Raw genomic sequence first — 17620 nt, 5'->3', positions numbered from 1 at the left:
CTCCATGGGTTCTGGTTCTCTACCCCTTTACGCAGTTGCCTTTCCCGTTGCCGTTGCGAAAGTGACTGTTGCAACACTGTGGGTTTTCAGCTCTGCCTTGAACCCAGAGGAGATGGCAGTCACCAAAGAGCCCAGGACAGGAGTGGGCTGCTCCTTCCAGATAACACAGAAGCAGCACCCACTTCCTCCCTGCTCCCCGTAGCAATTTCAAGGGAGCTCATTCTGTCATAGCCAATTTGAAGAAGCAAAAAATGACACTAAACCAATGAAACCAAATCGTACTCTGCATTCGCATGCCCCGTGGCATGAGGTTCCACACAGGGCGCTCAAAATCCAGGAGAGACAGAGCTCATTTCAACACCTCTAAAAAAGCACGCTGGGCTTCCACACTTTGTGAGTAGTGGAAGGCACTCATCTAGCCCCAGCGAACAGCTCCCCAGGCTCACCTTGGGCGTGCAGTGCACGGTGGAGCAGGGGCAGGAGCCCCGCCTGCCAGAAGGAGTAGCAGCCATCCACCAGCTTGTTGCAGCGGCCCTGAAATCCTCCTTCAAATCGCATCTGCCGGCTTGTCACCCATTGCTGAGGAGACACAGATGGGAAAGGCAGTTGTAGCCTAAAAGAGACAAAATCCAGCCCAACAGGATCTCCAGTAATCAATCTGTGGGATGGAGGGTTTCCCGTCTCGTGGCTGCTGGGCACTCCAGTTTCAGTGCTCTGGTTTTCTTCCTTTCCCTCCTCTCACTGCCACAGACACAGAGTGAAGCATTTAAGCCAATCCTGGAGGCATCCAGCTCTGATCTCTGCTCAATGTCTAGCAGACAACTACCTTTTCCTGGGTTCCAAAGCAGTGCCAGTGCTGAGAGGATAAAGAGGCCAAGCTGGTTTGTAAGGATATCTTCAAAGTCTCTGAATAAACATGGCTTAAGTTGGAAATTTGAGGCAAGACTACCAGTGACTCATTTCTTATTACTTCCCTGCTAAGGGAAGTGTATTAAAAGCAGATAAATGGAATTTTGTGCTACATGCCATCAGATGATCTCAAGCTGCTTCTCACTTTTACTTGGCACCTGGGGAAACTGACCCGAGGTCTCTTAGCAAGTCACCAGCAGGCCTGAAAGCAGACGCCATTCATTCTGATTACCAAATGACAACTCTGTCCATCTGTGGCTGATACAAGAAAATCTTTTACTGTGAAGATGTAAAATACGTCTTGATGTCACTCAGTGGTCACACACGATACCACCATTCCTTGCTTATCTATAAGTTTTCTAAACACACTCTACTACAAAGATCAAGATAGTCATGGGTTTGGTCCCTGGGAATAAGCAGAACCAACTGGCTGAGCAGACACGACATTTCCATTTCCCTCCCTAGCCCACCTAGACCATTCCAGCCACGGACTTACAGGCTGCCTCACTGAACTGAAAGGGTACACGGTAGGGCATTCCCTGTATCTAGAGTCTTACTAGGTAAAGTTCCTGAAAGAAGCCACTGGGACCCTTGATGGAAGTGGGGGCCAGCCCTCCCCTAAAAGCTGTAGTTTATATTATATCCCTGTTCAAGGCAACACCTGCCCAAAGAGAGTCACAGTCACAAATTCTTAAGAGACATAAAACACTGCACTGCAGATTCAGGTACTTAGATATCCTTGGTTGGTCTTAAATGAAGCAGTGCTTCCAGCAGGTAATGGAAGTGGGCTAAACATTAGGCAGGTAAAGAGAAAGCAGGCGCTGCAGCAGGAAGTCCATTCTTCATTTCTACTTAACGCAGGGCTGAAATGTTTTTAAGCAGACTAGTTTATTTTTTCCAGGGCCCAAGCCCATGGATTTGTTCTGTTTCCTTGGGCTATAAGAATTCATACTTCAGATACGGGTCCTACTTCTCCCAAAGCAAATGGGAGTAGTTTGGGGTCCCTAACCCCCAGGTCACGCCAGGCTGCACAGCAGAAGGTGAGTGGTAGGTGAGCCAGCAAAACCTCATCTGCATTTACAGCTGCTCCTCACTGCTCACATTACTACCTGAGCTCCACCTCCTGACAGATCAGTGGCAGCATTAGATTCTCAGAGGAGCGCAAACCCTATTGTGAACTGTGTGTGCCAGGCATCTAGGCTGCATGCTCTATATGAGTCTAATGCCTGATGATCTGTTACTGTCTCCCATCACCCCCAAATGGGATTGTCTAGTTGAAGGAAAACAAGCTCAGGGCTCCCACTGATTCTACATTATAGTGAGTTGTATAATTACTTCATTATATATTACAATGTAATAATAATAAAAAATAAAGTACACAATAAATGTAGTGTACTTGAATCATCTCAAAACCATCACCCCCATCCCATCCCCCAACCCCAGGTCCACGGAAAAACTGTCTCCCACAAAACTGGTCCCTTGTGCCAAAAAGATTATTACCCTGGGTTAGAGGGACACTAACATTTATTAAGCACCTACTATGTGCCAGGCTGTTTATAAATGTTCTTTCCTTTAACCTTCAAAAAATAAGGATTGTTGTCCCTACCTTATAAAAGAAAAAAATATCAAGCTAAAAGAGATTAGACAATTTGGCCAAGGTCCCACATCTCAGAAGCAGTAGGGACAGGGTTCAAATCTAGAACACTGGCATCATAACTGAGGACTCCCTAATCACATTCCTGATTTCTGCCTGGGAGATGGCACTTTTTCATTTCATCCCTTACTGGTGATCAGATTTTAAAACATCTGAGAAACTCTCAAGTTCAGCACACAAAGTTGGCCGTTTCAGCATAAGCCTTCAAGCCTTCAAGAATCTTTAAAAAGGCTTTCTGAAGGTGAAGGCAAGACACTGCAGGTTACAGCTCTACTGAGTACAACAGAAACTCTAGGAAGCTCACGATGGATCGCACAACAGGAGCCTGGCATCTGAACTCAGGGAGAGGCGCTGCGTGTCAGTTGCAGCTGGTTTGCTTTGAGATCATGGTCGGGGGTACATGCTCCCCAAATTACATGATGGGGAATGCCTTCTCCTTGGTGGCTGTGGAGATGTGTGTGTCTGTGCACCCATGCATCATTTAACTATAATCTAGTGACTCCGTGAAGCTGACTGCTTTCTGAGCTTCTTCTGAATATTGGCCAGGAGCTTAGGGTCCAGATATAAATGCTTGAGCTGCCTTTTTAATGCAATTAGCCAGCGCTGCCTAGACAACTCATTTAAATGTAGGTACTAAATGTTTACATAGTGCAGCAGGCAATAAAAGTTTGGTTTCAAAACGCTGCAAAGCTCTTCTTGTAACTTTTCCTCTTAGGAGAATCTTTCTGTAATGCACAATAACCTCTAATTCTACAAAACTGAAGTATAAGGAAGGTACTCTGCTCACACCAGATGTCTGCAGGACACAGTCTATGTAGTCTACACACTATTAAAAGTTCTAAGCAGGAAGACAGAAAGGCAGAAAGGGGAGCCAAGACAGAGCAGCTGCTCACTCCTTCCTCTGTGTTGCAACAGAGCTGACTCTGTTAGCCCTTACCATAGCCAAACTCTCCTGAAGCCTACATGTCTGAGTACAATCACATCACAATGACCTGGGGCCTGGGAGGAGGATGGCTCGAAAGACACTTACTAATAAGCTCTTCAAGTTCAAGGAACGTTCCTTCTTGAGGATTACCAGCGCGGCCAGGCCACAGAAGGTATAGCCGCCGTGCGCTTCCATCCCTGGTACCCCACCAATGCCGCCTTCCCAGTTCTGACACCTAAGAAGAGATTGAGAAAAGCAGATTGAGTGGCAGGTGAGTGGACACACACAAGTCCAGGATCATCCTAGGTGGCAGAGAAAGAGTTCACTCAGATTAAGGTGTGAGCCATCACAACTATGAATGAAAAAAAAGAAAAAAAGATGCCAACTAATTAACTTTTGGAAATGTCTTCTCAAAAAAAAAAAAAAAAAATTAGAAGAAGTTGGGCCTGGTGGCTCCCATGTGTAATCCCAGCTGCTCAGGAGACTAAGGCAAGAAGATCACTTGAGGCCGGGAATCCATGGCTGCAGTGAGCTATTATCACGACATTGTGCTTCAGCCTGGGTGAACAAGCGAGACTAGGTCTCTAAAAAAATTAGTACAATAAAAACTATAAAATGTTAAAAACCCAGACACTTAGAAACAGCCTGCTTGTGTAAGAAACATAGTAATTCAAAGTATTACTCTTTGGGAAAAGTTATAAAATCATATATATACAGGGTGATAACCATCAAGTTAAAATAAAATTGAAAAGTGATTGCTAATTCTGGTGATCATTTATTTTTTAAACAGGGTCTAAACTCTGTTACCCAGGCTGACTACAGATCACGGTTCACTGCAGCCTCAACGTCCTGGACTCAGGTAATCCTCTCACCTCAGCCTCCCAAGTAGCTGGGACTATGGGTGCGTGCCACCATACCCAGCCAAGTTTTTGTATTTTTTGTAGAGATGGCGCTTTGCCATGTTACCCAGACTGGTCTTGAACTTTAACCTCAAGGAATCCTCTCACCTCAGCATCCCAAAATGCTGGGATTACAGGCATGAGCCACTGCACCTGGCCTCTGGTGATCTTTGAGAACAGGTCTACTAGCAATATTTTTCCTTTTTGTTCTACTCTTTCTTCAAAAAGTTTTTATAATTAATCTTTAAACTATTCAAAAATAATTTTTTTTAAATTATAATTAGGCCAGGTGGCGATGGCAGAACCGTGAGCCAAATAAATCTCTATTCTTTGTAAGTTACCCAGCCTCAGGTATTCCTTTATAGTGATGCAAAATGGACTAACACAAGAAGGGTAAGAAATAACTGACTTAGCAGAATAGACAAACCTTCCCTAGCCAAAGGGTAGGGGTGGGAGAGGGGCAGCAAAAAGCAAGGTGATCTGCTCCAATAAAAGGCTGAAGATTAGAGATACAGGTACCTCTGCAAAGTGGAATGCATCTGAACCAAGTTTGTTGGCTGCAAACCTATATAAGAATCAGACCTTTAAGTCCCCTACTCAAAGCCAGCAGAAGATGGGAAGTTTCTGAGGTTTAATCAAAAGGATCTGAATTCCAGATTCTCCAACAAGCTAAGAGGAGGAGGGAGCACTGTACCAAATGGGATTGAGAGGCAGCAATCTCAATACAATACCCCTAGCCCCATTCCCTTTGTGTATTTCACACAAGGCTGCCAGTTTCATACTCCAAGCCTGAATAGAGAAGATTTCTCTCTGAGAGAACTGATAAGCCCAAGGGAAAGAGCCTACAGATATTGCTTTGAGAATTCCCCAACGAATGGCTTGATCCTGCCGACCCTCACACAGAGCTCCCCAGCAGCTTTTCACTGCTGGACCCTTAAACACGAACAGACAGCTGTAGAGTACCAGACATTTGACCACAGTCTCTACTATGAAAGAGAAGGAGACCCAAACAAAAATAAATTGAAGAAAATAAGACAGAGAACAGAAGAAAACCTTTTAAAGTTGTATCTTTACATACAATATTATATGAAGTAAGACTACTGAAAGGATAAAATATCCCCAGAAAAGAACAAGTATATTAAAAAGTAGTCAGGGAGTAAAACTGAGCTCTGGAAGACCAAAAATAGGATTACACAAATAAAAACAAGAGAATTAGAAGCAAAATAGTAAGAGCATCTCTCAAAGTACAGGAAGAAGGATTAAGAGATGGAAACCAGGCAACAAATTATTTTAAAAGTCAGTCAATCAAATGTACTAATGGGATGTCATATTCTGGCTAGGTTCTATGGCTCATGCCTGTAATCCCAGCACTTTGGGACGCCAAGGCAGGAGGATCATTTGAGGTCAGGAGTTTGAGACCAGCCTGATCAACATGGTAAAACTCCATCTCTACTAGCAAGGCTCCATCCCAATCAATCAATAAGAGGCTGGGCACCATGGCTCACACCTGAAATCCGAGCACTTCAGGAAGCCACAGCGGGAGGATTGAGCCCAGGGAGTTTGAGACCAACCTGGGCAACATGGTAAGGCCTTGTCTCTACAAAAGAGAGAGTTTATAGCCCAGGAATTTGAGACGAACCTGGGCAATGTGGTAAGGCCTTCAGCCCGGGAGTTTGAGACCAACCTGGGCAATGTGGTAAGTAAGGCCTTGTCTCTACAAAAGTTTATAAAATTAGCTGGGCATGGTGGTGGATGTCTAACGTCACAACTACTCAGGAGGCTGAGGTGGGATGATCATTTGAGCCTGGAAAGTCAAGGCTGCAGTGAGCCATGATGGCATCAATGCACTGCAACCTGGGAGACACAATGAGACCCTGTCTCAAAAGTAAAAAAAATGGATGCATGAGTGGTGGCTCATGCCTGTAATCCCAGCATTTTGGGAGGCTAAGGTAGGCAGATCACCTGAGGTCTGAGGTCAGGAGTTCAAGACCAGCCTAGCCAACATGGTGAAACCCCATCTCTACTATGAATACAAAAATTAGCCAGGCATGGTGGTGGGAGCCTGTAATCTCAGCTACTCAGGAGGCTGAGACAGGAGAATTGCTGGACCTGGGAGGCAGAGGTTGCAGTGAGCCAGGATTGTGCCATTGCACTCCAGCTCGGGCAACAACAGCAAGACTCCGTCTCAAAAAAAAAACAAAAAAAAAAACAACCAACCAAACAAAAAAGCAAACACAGAAAATGCAAGAGAAGAAATTATCAAAGAAATACTATAATGAAGTTTCTTAGTACTAAAGCATATGTACTTCCAAATTGAGTGCCCAGCACAATTAATGAAAAATAATCCACATCTAGATTCATCATCAAGTTTCCGAACAAGAATAAAGATTCCAGGCTGGGCACAGTGGCTCATGTCTGTAAATCTCAGTACTTTGGGAAGCCAAGGAGGGCAGATCACTTGAGGTCAGGAATTTGGGACCAGCCTGACCAACACAGTGAAACCCCATCTCTAGTAAAAATACAAAAAATAGCTGGGCGTGGTGGCGGGTACCTGAGGTTGCAGTGAGCTGAGATTATGCCACTGCACTCCAGGCTGGGTGACAGAACAAGACTCCATCTCAAAAAAAAAAAAAAAAAAAAAGAATAAGCCTTAAAGGAGGACAGGATGGGGATGGAGAAAGAGACAGATGAAAAAAACATAAAGAGAATTAGGAATCATAATGGCACTAGCAGGCAGTACAGCACAATGGAATCCACTTGATTTCTTTGTATTTCAGCTTAATATAAAATTTAAAAGCTGGGTGTGGTGGCTCACGCCTATAATCCCAGCACTTTGGGAGGACTGCTTGAGCTCAGGGGTTTAAGACCAGCCTGGGCAATATGGAGAAACCTCGTCTTTACTAAAAACACAAAAATTAGCCAGGTGCAGCGGCATGCGTCTATAGTCCTGGCTACTTGGAAAGCTGAGGCAGGAGGATCGTTTGAACCCAGGAGGTCAAGGCTGCAGTAAGCCAAGATCATACCACTGCACCCCAGCCTGGGTGACAAAGTGAGACCCTGTTTCAAAAAACAAATAAATTAAATTAATAAAATTCAGTATCCCACCACCTGACATATAAGGAAACTATGACACAGAGCAGTGCAATAACTTGTCCAAGCACAAAGCTAATTAGAAATGGGAGGCTGGCCATGGTGGCTCACACCTGTAATTCCAGCACTCTGGGAGACTGAAGCAGGAAGACTGCTTGAAACCAGGAGTTCGAGACCAGCCTTGGCAACACAGTTTGACTCTGTCTTTACAAGAAATTTTAATTAGCTAGGTGTCATGGTGTACACCTGTGGTCTCTGCTACTCAGGAGGCTGAGGTGGGAAGACTGCTTGAGCCCAGGAGGTCAAGACTTTAGTGAGCCGTGATCATATCACTGCAATCCAGCCTGGGCAACAGAGCGAGACCCTGTCTCAAAAAAAAAGAAAAAAAAGGCAGGCGCAGTGGCTCATGCCTGTAATCCTTGCACTTTGGGAGGTCAAGGTGGGTGGATGGCCTGAGCCCAGGAGTTCAAGCCCCACCTGGGCAACACAGACAGACCCCATCTCTACAAAAAATTTTTTTAAAACATTAGCCAACTATGGTGGCACGTGCCTGTTGTCCCAGCTACTTGGGAGGCTGAGATGGGAGGACTGCCTGTGCCCGGGAAGTGGTGGCTGTATCGACCTGTGATCACACCACTACACTCCAGCCTGTGCAAAAGATTCTGTCTCAAAAAAGAAAGAAAGAAAGAGACAATGAAAGAGAGATAAAGAGGAAGAAAGAAGAGAAGAGAAGAGAAAAGGCAAAACTGGGCTTCAAAGCCAGGCTGTCAGAGTTCCGCATCTAGTCAGTGCCTAACCAATCAACCCTCCTGCAAATGACGGCTGTACACTAAACAAAATACAAAAAAACAGCTTCCTGAGGGCTCAGCTGACTGAAAAAAGGCAGGCAGATTTTGGGGCAGTTTGAAACTTGGAACAGAGAACAGCACACAGTTAGTCCCTCCCTTCCCCCACAACTTTTTCTCTCTGGTTTGCCCTCAGGATGGCAGCTGTAGCCCAGGGCGGCAGCAGCAGGCCAGGGGTCAGGGGTCTGGGGCGGGCAGCCAACCCTCTAATGGGAAGCCAACCATCCTTCTGGCAGGAAGACGCAGGCTGCCAGAAACTGCAGAGGAATCCAGAAACAGGAAAGTCAAAGAAGAAAAATCCCAAATTCTGCGTTTAAACTCAGTTCAAGTTTCCACACACGTGCTGGGGAAACAAAGCAACTTCTAAGCAAGAACTGAGCTCTGAGCCGCTGCAGGAGTGGCTGTTTGCAGCTTGAGTCTGGACAAGCTGATTGCCTGCTAAACTGAAAACACCAACACCCTTCGGAGCAACCCAACAGAATCCATACCATTCTGTTATATGACACCTCCACTATCATTTCACAATGTCCAGGATACAACACAACGTCACTTGGCACAGGAAGACTCATGGAGCTGACATGCCAACTCAGGACACACAGATGTGGAAATTCCCAGACAAGCAATTTAAAGCAGACATTATAATTACATACTTACCACAGCAAAGTGAAGAAAAATACACTCATAAAGAATAAAAAGATGGGAAATCTCAGCTGAGAAACGCAAAATATAAATGAGAACCAAACACAGGCAGTGCCTACTCTCCAGCTGTCAACTATAGCTACCTTACTATTGAGCATAACAGTCCTCAATAAACACTGGTTACTATTATTATCAGCCTTATTAACAATGACATTGGAACCTAGAAGATAACAAAGCAATGCTTACAAAACTCAGAAAGAATACAGTTTATACCATTTCCAATTTAGAAATCTCTAACCAAATAATTAAGTGTGAGATTAGAACACAGATAACACGCAAGATCTTAAAAATGCATCTCCAAGGTACCCTTTTTTGGGATCTGTTGAAGTACATGCTTCATGAGAATAAGAAAACCAAGAAAAAAGAGGACAGCGACTTCAACAAAGGAGAGAAGTGAAGTGAATTTCATGCTGAAAGGAAGCTTCGGGATGCCTGCTGTGCAGCAAGCTGAGAGCAATCTGTCCAGACCAAAGCAGGAGGGCAGAGGGCCCCAGGAGGGGCGACTCAAAACGCACGCACACACAGAGACAGGTTACCTGAAGGGTTTGACTGTGTTTAGAGTAATTTTTTTATAGCTCTGACAGAGAATTTGGGAAGGAATTCATGATAAGTATATTCACGATATATCCATTAACTCCAGGACATTGAAAGTTACACAAAAAAGCAAATATGATTTCAACATATCATCTGGTATCACTGTAAATTATATTTACATGGTAATACATACTATTTTGATAAAAATAAAAATTTTTTAACTAAAACAATATCTCAGCTTGGCTATCATTCCATCATAATGTTTCTCATATACCTTTTGCTTTTTAAAATTATGAAATATTTGAAGCATCCAGGAAAGTATAGCAAATAAAATACAGAACATACATGTATCTAATACCTAGCTTAGAATTAGTCGTATATACTTCAGGTCTTCGTTGTTAACTATTACAGCTGAAGTCTCCTGTGTAGACTTATCTCGTTTCCTTTGCTCTCCCCACAGCAGGAATCACCATGCTAAATTTGGTGTTTCATCTTTCCTATGTATGTTTTTATATTATTACCACACGATTCTTCTCAGAAACAATATAGAATTTTCTTGCATGTTTCAAATTTTAAGTAAATGTGCTAATCTGTATGGTTTTGGGGCTTTCTTTGTATTTTCTTTTCATTCTAACTCAACATAGAGATTTTTCCATATTGATCCACATAACTCTAGTTCATTCATTTTGACTGCTATATTATACACTGATGCAACTATACCACACTTACCCATCTTGTACTTATAAGCATTGAATCTGTTTCCAGCTTTTTGCTTCTTTTTTTGAGACGGAGCTTCACTCTTGATGCCCAAGCTGGAATGCAATGCACGATCTTGGCTTACCGCAACCTCTGCCTCCTGAGTTGAAGCAATTCTCCTGCCTCAGCCTCCTGAGTAGCTGGGATTACAGGCATGAACCACATGCCTGGCTAATTTTTGTATTTTTAGTAGAGACGGGGTTTCTCCATGTTGGTCAGGCTGGTCTCGAACTCCAGACCTCAGGTGATCCACCTGCCTCGGTCTTCCAAAGTGCTGGGATTACGGGCGTGAGCCACCTCGCGCAGCACTTTTTGCTCATATAAACAAGTCCTGTGCTCCTGTCTCCCGTGTGTGTGCAAGTTTCTGTAGGAGTGGAATGACTGGGTCCTACACAAGGGCACCTTTGATATATTGTCAAATTGCTCTAAAAACTGGTTAAATCAATTCACTGTCACCAATATTGTTTACCAAGGTGGTTTTTTTTATCTTTGCCAATCTAAAATATAATATAGCATTAAAGAAAGTTTGGAAAAAGGAAGACATTTTAAGTATTTTTAAAAAATCATTAGATAAACCTAATGTATCTCCTGCGATTTTTGTATTCCCTCCCAAGTCCCTTTTCATTTTCTTTATTTTTCTGAAGTAGAGTCGTGACCGCCTGCTCTCCAAGAGGCCAGGAGAAATCCTGGCTTCTCTCACCTTGCTATCCATTCCGCAGTGCCCTCAAAGAGGTCTGGAGTGACGATGTTGGTCAGAGAGGCTACGGAGGCGGCACAGTATGCGCTTCTGGAAAGACAGAAATGGGAATCACATTAAGCTCTACGGAAGAGCTAACGAGGCTCGGTGAACTCCAAGGGCAAACTGCTCGCCTTGCCTAGTAAGCTATAATCACCTCCTGTCCTCACTCCTGGCACACAGTCAGTCCTCCTGGGTCTCCAACTGAGAGGTGTGACATTCTATTTGGATAGAGTTGCTCACAGCATGGCTTCAGTGAAAGAACATGACATTCTATTCTCCCTACCTCCACATGGGCCAATCTACATCAGAGGAAATAACAGCCAGATCAATTCATGTCAAAAGTGGATTCAGCTCTTCTTTCAAAGATCTATAATGTTTGCTATAAATCGATGGTATCATTCAGGTACTCTTGATATGCTCATTCATTCAGATGTTAGTACTGTTTCAGATCCAGGATTTCTGTTTACAGCCTGGACACATTAAAGATTCACTGTACTTTTTCTGTAACAGATAAACTGTAAAACAGGCCACCAAACTGTATTAGACCAAACAAGGAAAGGAATAGGTGAGTCCACTCCAATATACTCCTTAAACCTCTACAGGGAGAAAAGAGCCTTGATTTCAAACCCCTCCCTAGTACACACTCAGACACACAAGTTAAATGAAAAAGGTACACGTCTATTTGTTTTGTTTTTGTTTTTGAGACAGTCTCATTTTGTCGCCCAGGCTGGAGTGCAGTGGCACGATCTCAGCTCACTGCAACCTCCGCCTCCTGGGCTCAAGTGATTCTCCTGCCTCAGCCTCCGGAGTAGCTAGGATTACAGGCCCATGCCACCATGCCCGGCTAATTTTTGCATTTTTAGTGGAGATGGGGTTTAGCCATGCTGGCCAGGCTGGTTGCGAACTCCTGGCCTCAAGCAATCCACCCACCTCGGCCTCCCAAAGTGCTGGGATTATAGGCGTGAACCACCACGCCCAGCCTATTAAAAAAAAAAATATTATTATACTTGATTTGGAATCATTCTTGCCATTCTATCCTCCCAGCCCTAATTCTTCTTGGAGCACATTTTATTTCAGCTTCTCCCTCTATCATGGAATACATACACAGACTGCCTTCTCTTCCTCTCTATGGTTTTTTTTCAAATATCCAGCATGGGGAAGACAAAAATCACTGGTTTAATTTCTGCTCAAAAATCCTTCTCCTGGCCAGGTGCACCCCTGTAATCCAAGCACTTTGGGAGGCTGAGACAGGTGGATCATTTGAGGTCAAGAGTTCGAGACCAGCCTGGCCAACATGGTGAGAACTTGCCCCTACTAAAAATACAAAAATTAGCTGGGCCTCATGGGTTCAAGCAATTCTTCTGCCTCAGCCTCCCAAGTAGTTGGGACTACAGGCATGTGCCACCACGCCCAGCTAATTTTTGTATTTTTAGTAGAGACAGGGTTTCACCATATTGGCCAGGCTGGTCCCAAACTCCTGACCTCGTGATCTGCCCACCTGGCCTCCCAAAGTGCTAGAATTACAGGCCTAAGCCACCATGCTCAGTCCATTTTTTTTTTTTTTTTAAGATAGGATCTCACTTTGTTGCCCAGGCTAGAGTGCAGTGGTGCTATCATGGCTCATTGCAAACTCGAACTCCTGAGCTCAACTGATCTTGCCTCAGCCTCCCAAGCAGCTGGGGCTACAGGTGTAGGCTACCACACCTGGCTAATTTTTTTTTTTTTTTAATTTTGTCGAGACAGGGTCTTGCTATGCTGCCCAGGTTGGTCTTGAACTCCTGGCCTCAAGTGATTCTCTCATCTTGGCCTCTCATAGTGTTGAGATTACAGACATGAGCCACCACGCTCGGCCCTGGTTTCCATCTTGCTCAGTATAGACATAACATGAAGCCAAACTTACTGAGGTATTCCAAAGAAGTCTCTGCAGAAGCTGCATGCATTATGATCCTACCAGCATTTTTATCAGCCAAAGACACAGTGGAGGTTTAGTTCCACCAGCAGACATTGGGAGCACATAAGAGTCACATGTGCCAATGCCAAATGTGATCATCTACCATCAGCTAACTTTGAAGACCTGATCTAATTTCCTTGCAGTCGTGGGCCTCTTAAAGAGGCTCAAATGCATTTGCTCTTAAATCCTATTGTGACTTCTGAAGTAGGAGGCGACCTATAATACAGTTTGCGTCTCACAAGTGGGAGAACTAAGAAGTGATGACAGAAGACAGGAGTCCCAGGTTTCACACTGAGACAGGGAGGAAACAGGATACAACCTTTTCATGTATTTCTCCCCCTTTCCGTCCACCCAGTCATCGCACCCTTCAAATTTGCCCACTAACTTTCCATCCTTGCTGCCATCACCCAAATTCAAGCCTTCTTCAGCATGGAGTCTTCCTGGTCTCTCTCCCTCCAGCCCTGAAATCAGAGGGCTTTTATTGGAATACTACAATCCATCACTGCACTTGGAGAACTTCTAAGAAAATACAGATCAGATCATACTGCTCCCTTAAAACTCCTCAGAATAAACTCCAGACTCCATAGGAGATTTCAGGGCCTCTATGGCCTGTTCCCAGCCTGTCCCTCCAGCTCCACTGCTCCCCTGCCCAACAGGCCATCTGTACTTCAACACTGAATTTGTCCTTTCTTGAACAACACATGCTCTCACATCAAACTTTTGCAAATGCTAGATCCCTGCCTCTACCTTATTATCCTCACAGAATGTTTCAGGTTATATAACCTAGATTAAGAGGTCAGGAATAATGACTCCTTCCTTTCTTAAGAATTGAGAAAAAATGGTGCTTGCTATGAGTTCACTGTGATTTGATTTTTTGCAGTACACTGGAGTTATAAACCCTTGAGTAGGCTCATCTCTGAAACTATCTGCAGTGTAACAGGGCAGAAAGATCATCCAGAGACTGCTGTCTATACCAGAAGGGCAGCGAGCTAGTTTCCAGATGTCAAACTCTCCCCGGTCACTGCTGCTTCTCTCCAAGTCAAATTCACCCAAACAAGCACTCCTGAGGATTGGCTGATGCTTCCAGGCAAAGGACAATTAAAGAAGCGCCAAGTGAAAAATGATGGAATCGGGGTACTAGAAACGAGGCAAAGCAAGGAAAATGGATGTAATCTACTAGCTTTTCTCAATCATTCATATCTTTAGTCCTTTACGTAATAGAGAGCATGGGCATGAATGGCAGAGCGTCACCCAAAGAGCAAAGGTTGGAGAAGACTATGGCTACGGTGCTCTGCAGGGGAACCAATCTGTCTTACTGGAGAAGTTTCTTAGCATTTGTCTCGCGCATATAAATAAAGAACATAGAAAAAAATTGGTGCTGGAATGAATAAGGCAGCAAATAATCATAGCTGAAAAAGGCCTGATAAAATACCAAGATCCTACTATGATTTGTTTGCTTTGGCCTAATAATCTTAGTAAGTTTTTCAAAGCTAAGTTTGAGAGACTGCATATTTAGGGGGAACAGCTACACAACAGGAATGAAAATGTACTGGCTACAAGGGGAATCAACTCTTTTAACATTTTCCTTAAGAAGAATCAATACATACTGCTTTACCTCACTAGTCCTACTGGCTTCACTGGTATATACAGATCCAAATCTAATTTTTTGTTTGGATCAGACAAGTTAGAGATAGAAGAGTATCTTTAACTAAAGGCTTTTGCAGGCTGATTACCCGCTATTATCTGTAATATATTTTATGCTCTACAACGTTCGTTTTTTTCTCCCCTATACTTTCAAAACAATGGTTAAGCCCGATGCTTAAGCCAGAATATTAACCTGTGTAGAAGCAAACCCAATTAAACATAGGCAGAAAGATGGCTTTGCTACAGAAACCTCACAAAATGTATTTCTCAACTAAATAAGAAAACGGCATAAAATCTCAATGAGCCACCATCTTAGAAAAATAGCTTATGCAATGAATTCCTGGTATGCCTCATAAGTAATCTGCCAGGTGAGGAAGCAACTTGCTTGGAACATCAGACACTTATGGAGGAAAGTAATAACTTCAAGCCAACTGGCACCAATCAGTTAATGCGGTTTTATTGCACTGCACTCTCTTGGCCTACAAGGCTCTCTGCACCTCCCAGAAAAACTCATGTGCCTCGGGAGGACCTCAGGTGTGAGACATTCTCATGATTCATCAAATTCCCTCAGAAGGTATTTACTGAAGCCCTGCTGAGCTTTCTCCTCCTCCTTATCCCAGAGAGGTGAAGGAATACGCTACACCATACAGTTACTTATACTGTGGTATATCATTTTATACCAAACATATGTATTTTTAATTTCTAAAACAAAAGCATTTGTTTCTGTCTTACATTTTGACATCTACATAAAATAAGCCAAGTGATAATGACACCCCAGGACATCTGTATTGTGGAGGGGGAGACGCCATAAATGCCCAGGCAGGAGTCAGAAGCCTCAGCCTGTTCCCATATAAATAATGAAGAAGAAAATAACTAGAGATATAACCATAGTAGTTATTCACAGGTGATCTTAGTTATTCACAGGTGATCTTAGTTATTCATAGGTAATCATTAAGATATATATACACACACACTCAGCATAATCTTTTCCTAATGCCTCTCAGGTCTCAAGTATGAACCTAAGGTGACATTGTGAAAGAAGTGACCCTAAGGCAAGACGCTTTATGCCGTCTGTCACACCAGTGTAAGGGCTGCTGGAGGGCACCTTGGCTATGCGGCAGCACCAGTGCTGGGAAAGCGTCTGCTGTTTAGCACGCTATGGAAGGAGATGTCGGAGATGTCTCCTTCCTCAGAGGAGCCAGGAGAAAACTCCACTCCCCCAAGCTCTTGCGGTGGGCCTGACACCTGTCAGGCACACCTACAAACATCAGGGGACTTAACTGTCTCTACGTGATGCTGTGCTTCAGTGGTCACGTTCCATGTCCACTTTCATGTTCCGCTTCTGCACCTGGTTCCTTTCTTAGAAGACATAATCAGTAAAAGTAAGATAAATCTTACGTCTTTGTTCTTTCTTGACAAGTATGGAAAAAGTGCTGACGCATTATGCTCCTTACCTCATCTTGGCTGCTTGAAAGTCCTGGGCCCCCATCCCTATGACACGTGATGCACTTGACCCTATCACTGACCACCAATGCCTCGCCCTACCTACCCTGCCCCCAGCTTTGTATTCAATAAAAGTCAGAGTGTGCGACACTCGGGGCCACTGCCGGACTCGGTGCTTTGGTTGGTAGTGGACCCTGGGCCCAAACTCTTTTTCTCTCAATCTCTGTCTTGTGTCTTATTTCCAGTTTCTCATCTCCGCACCAGTAGAGAGGGGCTCACAGGACCCTGTAGGGCTGGACCCTACAATGTATCACATCTGAATGATTCTGACGTGTCACTGACATGTCATCCTATGTGTTATTCTAAGACAAAGCAGCAGCTTCCCCAGGATGTTCCTTAGGCTTGGCGTCTCTAATGGCAGATGAGCTCTAGAGTCAACTGATGTGGCAGCCTGTGCCAAACCCCACTCACCTCACGTCCACCTCACCTCCAACATGCATGAGAAAGGAGCCATCAGGTTGCTTCAGAGAGTATAAATACTGCAGAAGCTTCTCTCTGAGAAAGAGGCAGGAGAGGCAACAGTCAGTGCGTGTCAGCAGGCGGGGAACTCCTCTGGGTTTCTGTCGCTGATGGCTTTCCCTGTACCTGTTAATGACGTCATAGGCCTCCTCGGTGCCAATGATGCACAGTGCATTGACTGCTGCATATGTGGGTGCAAGGTGTGGATACTGACCAGGGCCGCCTCCAAAGCCGCCTTCTGGGCTCTGACATAGCTCCAGGAACTGACACACACTAGGTACACAGCCAAAGGGCAAAAACAATGTCAGAGAGCATTAATGTCAAAACACCAAATTCCCACCAGATTCCATGCCTTTCCAATGATCACCCCTGCCCCAAAAGTGGGGGAAACCCTCCCTCCTCCCACCTGCTGAATATAACCCCTCCTCAAAAGGACTTTTTTCTCTCCCCAGCTATCATTATTGCCTCCTCCTCTGAGTTTCATTCTTAAGCACTTGTCTAGTCATGAAGCAAGGAACACAAGGCTGGGAAAAACAGGCTTTTGTGAATATGGGGTAAGAGTCTCCCACGCTTCCTAAACAAACCTTTCCCATAGTTTCCACTCAACTCACTGCCCTGGACCTGTGTTACCAGCCTCCTCCTCCTTGCCTTTGGTAACCTCCCAGCCTTTGAATTTTGCCAAAACATGGTGTTCAACTGCTTGTTTCCACACTAACTATCCTAGTCAGCATCCATCACCTAGGCCTACCACGAACACGTCAAGAGAGGTCTTCTCACTCCCACTGCTGCCTGAGCCGCTGTGGGCCACTGATTTCTATTCCTTCCACCAGTATGAAGCAAGCTTTATTTTTTTGTGGGGGACGGGGTTTCCCTCTGTCACCCAAGCTAGAGTGCATCTCAGCTCACTGCAGCATCCGCCTCCTAGGTTCGAGCAATTCTTTCGCCTCACCCTCCCAAGTAGCTGGGATTACAGGTGTGTGCCATCACTCCCAGCCACTTTTTGTATTTTTAGT

General features: G+C 44.4%; 1 protein-coding gene across 3 annotated transcripts in view; it reads right to left on the bottom strand.

The window, feature by feature from the left end:
- The window catches only part of FNTB (farnesyltransferase, CAAX box, subunit beta), a 117588-nt gene that overhangs the window by 16016 nt on the left and 83952 nt on the right, over positions 1-17620 (bottom strand). For all 3 annotated transcript variants that reach the window (XM_012464150.3, XM_064374937.1, XM_012464149.3), the window contains 5 exons: positions 16734-16880; positions 16560-16643; positions 11012-11098; positions 3594-3723; positions 447-579 (listed from right to left, as the gene is read on the bottom strand). In XM_012464150.3, coding sequence (XP_012319573.1) covers positions 447-579; positions 3594-3723; positions 11012-11098; positions 16560-16643; positions 16734-16880 — 581 coding nt within the window. The remainder of the gene's footprint in view (positions 1-446; positions 580-3593; positions 3724-11011; positions 11099-16559; positions 16644-16733; positions 16881-17620) is intronic.

Source organism: Aotus nancymaae, unplaced genomic scaffold, assembly GCF_030222135.1.
Source record: "Aotus nancymaae isolate 86718 unplaced genomic scaffold, 86718_ANA_hifiasm-v0.15.2.pri h1tg000011l, whole genome shotgun sequence".
NCBI lineage: Eukaryota > Metazoa > Chordata > Mammalia > Primates > Aotidae > Aotus > Aotus nancymaae.
The sequence above is the reverse complement of the archived record's forward strand: the minus strand, read 5'-3'. Positions and strand labels throughout refer to the sequence as shown.